At 51.1% G+C, this 10,400-nt stretch overlaps 1 protein-coding gene across 1 annotated transcript in view; it reads right to left on the bottom strand.

Annotated features, from left to right (window-relative positions):
* Window positions 1-2,634: 2,634 nt before the first annotated feature.
* The window catches only part of LOC104075026 (retinoic acid receptor RXR-alpha), a 28,121-nt gene continuing 20,355 nt past the window's right edge, over window positions 2,635-10,400 (bottom strand). Inside the window, exons 5-7 of the mRNA XM_009575367.1 lie at window positions 5,618-5,750; window positions 4,386-4,477; window positions 2,635-2,744 (exon numbers count right to left, since the gene is read on the bottom strand). Coding sequence (XP_009573662.1) covers window positions 2,635-2,744; window positions 4,386-4,477; window positions 5,618-5,750 — 335 coding nt within the window. The remainder of the gene's footprint in view (window positions 2,745-4,385; window positions 4,478-5,617; window positions 5,751-10,400) is intronic.

Genomic DNA, 10,400 nt, shown 5'->3' with positions numbered 1-10,400 from the left:
CAGCAACCCCAGGCGCTGCGGGATGTCGCCTCCCCGCTCTCAAAACGGGGAAAAGGCCCTTTAATGGCCGGGAGTGCGTTTATTTGTTTTTACTGCTGCATAATCGGGGCTTGAACATAAGCAAAGGCCGGAACCAGCCCAGGGAGAAGGGGACCTTCTAGAAAACACACACATAGAGACACGCATAAACATACAGATATTATACATGCACGCACACTTCTCTCTCCCTATTTTTTTTTTTTTGCTGAGCTGGCGAGAACAGTGGGAGCAGAGCCAGGAAAAACAAATCAGTCCTACCATCCCATTCAGGAAGTTTCACTTTAAACCAAACCAGATGATGGCTCCAGCCCTCGGATACGTTTAACTGTGAGATAACCAACCCGCAGTACAACGTGCCAGGGCTGCGGCCGGGAGGGGAGAAAATAGCCCCGATTCCCTGCGGCTGCTCGGTGTCACGTACGCACCGTGCCCTCCCTGCAGAGGAGCAGGGGCTGGCGCAAGGGGAACGCAGCTCCGTTTTTCCGAGGAATGCTTCCCTCCGCCTCACTGCTGCAGAGAAGTTCCCTTTTGGTGTTTACATGGCGCTCGCAAGCTCTCGATGGCCGGGGACTAGGCTGAAGTCACGCACCAAAGGGCAGCTGAAGAGGTGGGGAAGCCAAGCGCTTGCCGCGGCGTGGAGCAGGGGAGGGCGCCCGCCACGGGCTCGACCAGGCGTTTGCTCAACCACAGGAAGAACTTGTTTCCAGCCCCAGATGGTGATCACATTGTGCCATGAGACCAGGAGGATGGAGAGAGCTCCCGAGAGCTTGTTTAGCTCTTGTGCAACTCCGCACTCCCAGCCCACAAGTTAACTCTCCTGAGCTACCTAGGCTTATTCCACCATTGCACCGTACAAGAGATGCAGTAATGTCAGCAGTGCCCAGTCATGGCTCTCAGGACAGCCCTAAGCGTGCAAAAAACCTTTAAGGTCTCCAAAGCAGGGTGTGAGGATCATACAAGGAGGTTCCCAGCCCAAGGTCATTCAAAGCCAGTGAGAGATGAAACGCCAGAGCCCGTGGTGCAGCTACCAGACCTAAAATGCTCCCTTACACATCACTGATCATTGAGGTAGAGCCCTGGGGAACTGATTTTGACTTTGCTCAGTCATGCACAGCGGCTTCATGGCGGTTTGGTCGATGAAGAGCAGGGCTGTCCCCATGCCAGCCCCCTGCCCAGCCCCACCCCAGCCTGCAGCAGCGAGCAGCGGCGTGCAAGAGCAGCACGACTCAGCTGCGGACGCTGGACGCCCGTGAGAAGCAAAGAGTTCATCCCACCGGGGGAATAATCCAGGAGAGCTGCTGGCCACGATTTCCAAAGCAGCTCTCCTTGTGCCAGGTAGGGCTGGCTGCTTGTTGTGAGCCCCAAGGGGAGCAGAGCTCTTCTGAAACGCCAGAACAGCCAAAGTCCAGGGTCTGGGTCTGGATTTGCTTAGGAATTGCAGTGTAATAATGCTTTTTGGAAGACGAGTCAGCTTGAGAGTTGGCCTGAGGTCCACATAAACCACCCGGGAGAGGAGCGGTAATCACCCCTGCTCTGTGCTGTGCTCATCCCTCACTTCCCCTCCTCACCGCGAAGTCAAACACACCCAATGGTACCTTCATCCTAACTCTCCCTGCCACAAGCCATCCATAAACATCCAAGAAGCCCCTTAACAATGCGTCTCTTTTCATCTGCCAGCACATTGGTACCCAAAGTGGGGGGAAAAATAAGTCCAATATTACTTCTGAGGGCGTGATCTGCCCACTTCATTCACTGCTGTAAAAACATCTTTTTTTTTATTTAACCATCCAGACACGCAAGACCGGGAATGCAGGTGAGATGCAAATCCCAGTTGCTTGGGCTGTTTTTCCCAATACTCACGCCTCAGCAGCGATACGCACCAGCAGCAGTTTCCAGTGTTTTGCCTGGTTTCTCAAATGACTGTCAGTAACTTAACTGGCAGTTGCCAGCTTCAGGCTGTAACTGGGAAAATGCGCCCACTCAGCTCCTGAGCGGTCCAGGAAAGCATTCCTAATTCCCCCTCCCATTCCCAGCTGGATTGGGGGAGGCGGGGAGGGGAGAAAAGAGCATCAATTGAGGCTTTCACTTCCCAGCAATGATGCTCATCTGCCACCGAAAATTAACTCCGTGTGCGTCTTATTTTCGCTGTGGTTTGCTCTCCGTGGTTGCCAAAAGGGAAATGATACCCCTTCCCCCATGTGTTCATCCCGCTGCTGCGGCCGCAGGAGCCGGGGCTCCTCAGGTCTCGGCACCGCCGTTACTGCCCGACCTTGTCCTGGCTGCGTTGCAGTTACTGGCACGGGAATAAAGTCCTCTCTGCACTTCACAGGGGGGATTTTCTAAGGACGTTCACAGCTGAAGCAGGTAGAAATGAGTGGTTTTCTCTGCAGAGAACTGTTCACTCCCAGAAGACGTGGGAACAGAGAGCCCTAAATGGAAGGGACCCAGCACCCGCATGCTGCGGGTGCAGCGACCCCGAGGACAGCGCTCAGACCCTGCCCCGGGCTGCAGCACCCTTTGCACCAGCTGCAGCACCCACTGCACGGGGCTTTGCAGGGCTGCGAGGCTGCAGGAGGACAGGGCTCAGCCAGCAACTCACCTCCCGGGCTGGTCGGGGTATTTGTGTTTGCAGTATGCCTCTAGCGACGCGTACACCTTCTCCCGTAACGCCTCCACTTCAGCTGGGTTGGAGAGACCTTTCGAGTCTAAAAGGCAACGAAATGACCATCAGCCAAAAACCTCCAGGCTTTCCAGGCAGGCAAGGACCCCCCCATGCACTCCCCCTGCCCCCTCCATCCCTCCCGGCACCACCACACCAGGGCACAGCGTGGGTCTGAACCCCAGGAATTTGGGGCAGTATCTCACACCTCCCGGGGAGCGTTCAAGCCCTGAAAGGTTTGCCCTACGAATCTGTTTTACTCCACCTCATACCCCATCCCCAACCATTTTGGCTCATTCCAGTGGTCACAGACCCTCATGAAAAGGGTTTAAGTCCCCCTCAAGTCCTGGGCTCGAGGGATTTCCCCCTCCCACACGAAACACTGTGGTAGGGCTAAACGAAAAGCCCCCGCTCTGGCAGGTCCCCCACGAGGCGGCGAGGATCTGTTTTTAGTAGGGTGAAAGGGACAGTCAAGCAATCGATATCCCCAAGCACGTGCACCACGGGAACCTCTCCAGATTCCCCTTCTTTTACCATATATGGCTAATCCCAAATTAAAGACAATAAATTACTGGTGATTACAAGGGGGGAGGGGTGGAAAAGTCAAGCAAAAAAACAAACTCGAGAAACAGCAATAAACCCTGCTGAAATGCCCTGGCCTGGGTTTGGTGAGAAAAGCCAGAGAAAGAGCCGTGCTTGGGCACAAACCGTGCTCCTGCAAGGGCAGGGAGGGGAAGGGGTGGCCGCAGATGTGGAGGTCTGTCCTCGGCTGCCATCTGCTTTTGCTCTGGACTGACTCGCTCTAAAATCTAGAGAACCCCCCCAACAGAGCTGTACAGGTATCTGCAGGCTGACAGCCCATCTCCTGCTGCAGCAGGGCTTTGCTCTCTGAAACGCCGGAGACAACCCCCGGCACTGAACCTTCTTCTTCCCTGGGGCAGCTGGGGCCAAGGGGGAAAAGCGAGCAGCATGAAGCCTCTTAGAGTCTGTAAAACTAAGCAAGCTGCAGACAAAAAATAAAATTCTTGTGTATTTTATAAGGACGTTTCATGCCTTTCTTCCAGAAATGCAGTTAATAAAAGCCCATGGATCTTGAGATCAGGAAACAGAGGACAACAAGGTCCATGCTCTAGCTTTGCTCTAACCCATACTTCTGTCTTAAAGTATATCTAGATTCATTTTTGCCTCAAGCGCCAGGATTTTCTTTTTACAGAGTCGGCTGAAACACTGAAAATAGGAAGACTCTGTCCGTTGATCAAACCAAAGCCCCTCAAGCTCAGCAGAGAACTCAGCCCATCAGCAGGAGTCAGCTCCAAAAGCAGCATTTGCCATCTCCTCAGATGATCGCAGCCGAGTCCCGGCCAAGGCTGGGCCCTGCACGGAGAATATTTCAGACCGTGAAACTGTGCTGCCTGCTAGGAAGAGGAAAACACCCCTTGGAAAGGGAGGCCTGGAGAGCAACCCTGGGCAGGGATCCAGATCCATCCCTGACCTGCAAAGGACGTGCTTGTAAGGTGGCAGATGCACGTGCAGCACTTAATTTGACTTTGTCTCTCTTCCTTCTTGCCCTGCCTCGAGAGTTGGGTGCCCTCGGTTATTTGGCCTCGGAGCTTTACAGGTAAGAAAAGGAGCGAAAAGGACACCGCATCAGCCAAGAGCGGACTGGAGAGAAGGTAATGGCATGTACCGGGGTTGAAGAGGACAATGGCTCGCAGGCAGCCTAGCTCTGTCTTGTCCATCTGCATGTCTCGCATTTTTGACACGAGTTCTGTCAGTACTCTGCAAAGGACACAGAAATCACAGGCGTCAGCATTAAAAAGAAATGAAAAAACACCCAGGTGTCAGACCCAGAGTGAGGTCCTCCGGTGCATGGTTAATGAAGCCATGGGACAGTGCTCGCTTATACCAGCTGAGGATATGCCCTCATTTTCCTCCTGTATCAAAAATAGCTCATTAGGAACATCAGTTGTTCCTGTACAACAACAGGGACCATAAAAACTGGCTTCATACATTGACTGAGAGGCTTTGGCACCGGAGAAAGCGGCCTAAAAATAAAAAATAATAATATAAAAAAAAAAAAACAACAGGTATCTAAAAGCAATTTCCTATGCCAGTAATTTTTATTACTCCCTTTGCTCTTACTGCAGGTGCCGGTCTCGAAACATTTTCCACTGATTGCCCAGTTTTTCCTGTTAGATCCTGCAGTGAAGTCATGATCTTGCACTTATGACCTCACAGGAAACAAATGATGTCACCCAGGTCCAAAGAACAATTTCCTTGCAAAGCAAAGAAGCAAAGGTGATTTGGTTTCAACTAAGTCGTCTCAAGATGAGTCTCGGGCAGAGAAATCTGCCACCATTTAAGCGGCGTCTGGAGCCACACTGTGGGTCAAACACCCTGGAAGTCTGGCTTTAAAACACTTTCCCAAAGCAGGAGATTAAAGAGCCCTCGGGATACGCATGTGGAACCTGCTGGGTATTTTTGGTGCTTTTTCATTGTGAAAATAAAATCACGTCTTGGTCCAATTAAAGATGAAAAGAAATAAAGGAGTGGCCTCCTCGTAACATTAGAAGGCATCTGGACCCCATGAAAGAGGCTTTGATTTGCACTGGGCAGCCTTCTCCCTGACTATTTCGGGCTGTTGGTTTCTGCAGGTTTCAGAGGAGGGATTTAATGTTGTTGCCTCCAGCAAGGACCACGACGTTTCCACACATGCCGTGGGACAGACAACACCTCAGCCTGGGCTCCTCCGACCACGAGCCCACATGCCAATGCATCTCCATCCGACCCCTCAAGCAGGTTGCAATGCGGGGAACGGAGGCAGACCGGTGCGGAGACAGAGACGGGGATGTCTAGGCAAGGTGGCCTGAGATGCGTTCCCCTCCATCCATCCATCCATCCCTCTCTCCCTCTGCCCACCTGTCGAAGATGGCCCCGACGCCAGCACTGTGCGCGCTGTTCCGGTGCACGTGGAGCCCGGTGGCTAAGAGGATCCCGTCTTTCACAGCTATGGAGCGGTGAGAGAAGGAGGCGATTAGGAGCTCATTCCACCCTGGGGAGGAGAAAACAACCAAGGCCGCAGGTTAGAGCCACGGGGTCCTCAGCGGGTTCGGGAATCAGCAACATCACCTCCCCGGTGCTAAAAAGAGAGGAGGAAACTGCTCAAGAACCGCCTTTGCTAAAGTAACGAGGCTGGATATGGGAAGGGAGGGGGGAGCCAACCCTTTCTTGGATGTCAGGGAAGGAAAAAACCATTAAGGAACAAATGCACTAAAAATATAACGCTAATAAGGGAAGCAGTTTCCTCTATAAACCTTGCAGGCACCAGAGCAAACAGCTCTCTGCCCTGCTCCTCTCGCTGTGAACCTACAAGTGGGTGTGCAGCCCTGCGTTCCCCCTCTGACCTTATACTCCCGTGCCTCTGAGCAGTTAAAGACCTATTAACGCTTTATATCAGCTAATTGGGCTCATTTTCAGGCCATAATGGGGCACAAAAGTTCATTCACCATTATTCAGCTGTGTAAATCGGGACCATGAAAACTCTTGCTTGCAGATTTGTTGCTTCTGCCGCATAAATACTGGAAGGGATTGCCTCTCCTCTCACCTGCCGCTGTACAGGGATGTCCCACCTCCATGACTGCTCCACTAACAGCTTTCCATAGCTGCTTGGAAATCAGCTTTTGTCTTATTAGTTACTGGACATGCTACTTCAGGAGATGGGAAAACACATCCTCTGAGCCTGGACACCACGGGAGCAGTCTGGGCTGGTTACAGATGGGGAAGGGAAGGGAGATGCGACCTCCCTCCCCGCCTTCCCGCTCCCCTTCCTAATCTAACATGTCTTCAAATTCTTAAATCTCCTACCAGCTGAGTTCAAGAATGCCCAAAACAAACCCCGAACAAGAAGAAATGCTGTAAAGTTTTGAAGGGTGGAAATTTTGGTGACTTTGAACCAGGAAAGGCATCTTCAATAAGACAAGATGGGTCTTCTGCAACCCTGGAGAGTCTCACGCTCATCACGTGGCTGATTTACCCTGCCTGAAAATGTTCTGGTGTCCGGAACACAGGGCTGCTTGGCAGGGTCCAGAAATGTCAGGATATTCAATTTTCTTTTTTTTTTTTTCCCAGGCTGGAAAAGCAATGCAACAACATCCTTCACCTCCTCTCCTGCCACAGAAACATGTCTTTTCTCACTGAGTGGAATAAATACAAGGTCCACGTGTGCTGTATTTACCTACTGTTGCAGAGATGGGTTGTGTCATTAGAAATGTTGACAAGGAATATTTTTTCTTTCCTAAGTGGCCACAGGATGTTTCCACCCCAATCATGGGAACATTTTTTGGGCTATTTACTGGGCGAGGCCTGGCACTTGCAGAGGGATTGCAACACTCTGAAATGGAGAAGAAGACCTGGGACTGCACCAGCAGCCTGCAGGAACCGTGCTCCGTGGCTGAAGAGGACCTCCCAGAGCCAGACCCACAGAAAGGTGCCGTGGGTGCCTCCCACCAGCCCTTACATGCAGACCCACAGCAACTCCACACACAACCCCTCCATGCGGCTCCAACCAACAGAAACTAGAGCTGGTTCGCAACATCCCTCCGCCACACCAGCTTTCACAACTCTGCCCCGACTCTCGGCCATGACCCAACACCCCAGGGTGCCGAATCCAGCCTCTGGCTTGCCAGGAATATGTGAAAGTGGTGAGGCTGCGGGGTGCCGCTAACATCTGTGCTGGGCTTATTCCAGCTAAGGAGCTGGATTAATCAGCATCCTTCAGCTGAATTATTCCCATTTAGAGCTAGGATGTTTCGGCTGAAATGGGGAACCTACTTCTACCTGGTGCCTTCACCAGAGCATCCCCAAAGAGCTGATAAGATAAAGAGGCAAGCAGGAAAAATCAGGTATAAAACAGGCAGCAAATCTGAGTTAGAAATCAAACAAGTCTACCCAAGGAGTTTTGCGTTTCAGCCCAAGCTCTGGAGAAGCAGAGCAGATTTCTTTGACTCTTGCGACTCCTTTCTCATCAAACAAGGTGGCTGCAGCCTCCGGGGATGCTTCGGCTCCCCTGGGGTAGGGGAGGCACCTGGCAGTGCAGTGACCATCACGTTAACCCATCTCACTACCAAGTCTCCCCACCAGCCCTATAAAATGAACTGCAGCTGCAGAGATGTAGTGCTCAGCATCCTTTGCCAGGCTGGCCTCGATGCAAAGAAAACATCGGGTTATTCCCAACTCAGCCATAGCAAGCTTGGAAACAAGAAAACCCAGGGAAAACAGGCTTAAAAAGTTGGGTTCCCCTCTCCTCCAAAAAGCTCAAAGAGGGAAGATTTTTAAATGATTCAGGATTAAAGGAAAGCTACTGCTGGCCCATCCAGCACCACTCCTCCAAAGATGCGTGCTCCACTTGATTTTGCCTCCAAGGATGCATGACTGAACCTGACTGATGCTCTTAGCTGATTTTTAATACTTAAATATTTCATGGGCAGCTGTTCTCAGCAGGCTGCTTTCCTCACTCAATAATAGATAGAGCCGCTGGTTAAAAGACTTGGGGGAGGTTATCTGAGGCCCCGACAGAGACGCTTGGAGCAGGGAGCCCATCAGAGTCGCTCCAGGTGCTCAGCCCACCTCACGGCCATGGGGTTAGAGCCACCATGAAATCTGGGGTGTGATGGGGTCTGCAGCCCCCTCTCCTCCTGCCCCGTGGAGTGGCCCCTCCAGGGTGCCAGCTCGAAGTTGGTCATGACAAGCACCAGCACAAAGGAGAAAACATCAAGTCAGAAAATCTCCAGTTCAGCTTCCATTAGCCTTCTTTTAAAGAGAAAGGAAAACCTTGAACTGTAGTTGTTGGTTTTGTTTCCATTTCACAAAAGAAAAAGGCAGGTTTTTGTCTGAATCCAGTTCTTCCCTGTGATATTTGCAGAAAGCCCCCAAAGATTTCTATAGAGATGCTTCCCCTGCTCATCCACTCTCACAAGAGGCTCTAGAGACCCTCTTCAAAAATACACTTTTTGTATTTTCCAGAGAGGGCTCTGAGCCAGCTCTGGCAACACCCACAGAAAAGTCAGAGGAGCACCTTCACCGAAGGGCTAGCAGGAGCCACCCAGGGAAGGCCAAGAATAAAACCCCCAAATTCTCTATTCCCAGAATACTGCTGTAACCACTAGATGAAATGTGACTATAAAAATCTCCTTTCAGTAATATAAGAAGAGTGGAAAACCTACACCAGTAAACGGTGCGACTTAATCGCCCAGAAACCATTGAGGTCAAGGATTTCAGAGAGGTTGCAAGAGGCACTGGGTATTTGTATGTAGGACCAAGGTACGCGGTTACATTGGTTGATAGTCAACTAAAAATTGCTGAAAGTGTTAAAATTCATGCATTGGGGCTACAGTCAGCCTTATTAAACAGAATGACAGCTAGTGCTTGTGTGGTGGGAAGGGGGAAACACCAATCCCATCATCTTCCTACTCTGGAGCCCTTATACCTTCTCCTGAAGCAACCTGGACCGGAGGAGTTCTGGCACTTCCTATGTTTTGTGTTGAAGTGAATAGTTTGCACTTGGTTCTTAAAGCATTTTCCTGCTCAATTTCATGGGCATTTATTTTTGGGGCACACACTTTCTACAGTGAGAAGCCAGGAATGCTGCCATCAAGGTGAATCAGCAGTGTCTTGTCTACAGAGGCACTGATTTGAGGCCAGAAGAGTGCAGAGAGAGGAGCACACACCCTGCAGCGTTTTCCACTCTTGAATTCCCTACAAAAGGGCATTTTGGGGAAACAAGAGGAACTTTTAAAACTACCAGGGGCTTCAGAGTCTCCAGCTTACTTGGGTTTGGCTGCCAGACTGGTTCACTCCAGGTAGCTCACCAGCTCGCCCGGCTCTGAGGCTGCACCTCTGCTCTGCACCAAGCTCCTCCACCGTTCCCTTTTCAATTCCCTTGACTACTTCGAGTCGCCAAGGTCGGTGTCTCTCATCACCAAGCGGAGAGCTGGGTGCCACCACCAGCCGTCAAGCTCTCCTCCTTTCCTCTCCCAGTCTCACCCTTCACACGGAGTTTGTCATTTGCTGGAAGCCACTTCATCTGTCCCACCGACAACTTGCCTTCCTCTTTGTTTAAGGGAGCAAAATTCACTGCTGCGTCAAGCCAAAGCCTTTTTAATCACTTATCTGATGACTGGAGCTACACACACAGCTTCTTGCCTAAAATTCACCCTCGTCGAGCTCTGCTCTTGATTTCTTGTCCTCCCTCGTCTTTGTGCAGTAGGGGCTCAAATTTACTCGATGGGAGAAGGCACATTTTACAGCTAACTGCTTTTCACCTCCCAAAGCCTCCATTCTTGCAGACCCCCTGCCGCACAAGGAAATTTAAAATAAGCCCGGAGAATTTTATTTTCATCTTGGTGGGTGGGAGAAGGAGGTTGATATATTTTTCTCCCCTTTCTGGTTTTAATTATGATCAAACATTCTAGTTTGATGGAATTTCATGGAGTCCCAAGCCCACTTGGTCTTTCAAGTCTCAGCTCGGGAGGAAGGCAGCGCGTAGCTCCCTCGGTTTAAATTACCCAGCGCAGATCTCCAAGCACCTCGCTCATCAGAGATGAAGCCGGGACATTTTTCAGCTGATTGGCAGCTGGTGCAACATTTTGGATCACATTCAGCAACCCATCCCTTGCGGCTTTTTAAATCCTATTTGGCAATTGAA

This window comes from Fulmarus glacialis, unplaced genomic scaffold (assembly GCF_000690835.1).
Source record: "Fulmarus glacialis isolate BGI_N327 unplaced genomic scaffold, ASM69083v1 scaffold31713, whole genome shotgun sequence".
Taxonomy (NCBI): Eukaryota; Metazoa; Chordata; class Aves; order Procellariiformes; family Procellariidae; genus Fulmarus; species Fulmarus glacialis.
Note: the sequence above shows the minus strand (reverse complement) of the source record. Positions and strands in the feature narration are given on the sequence as shown.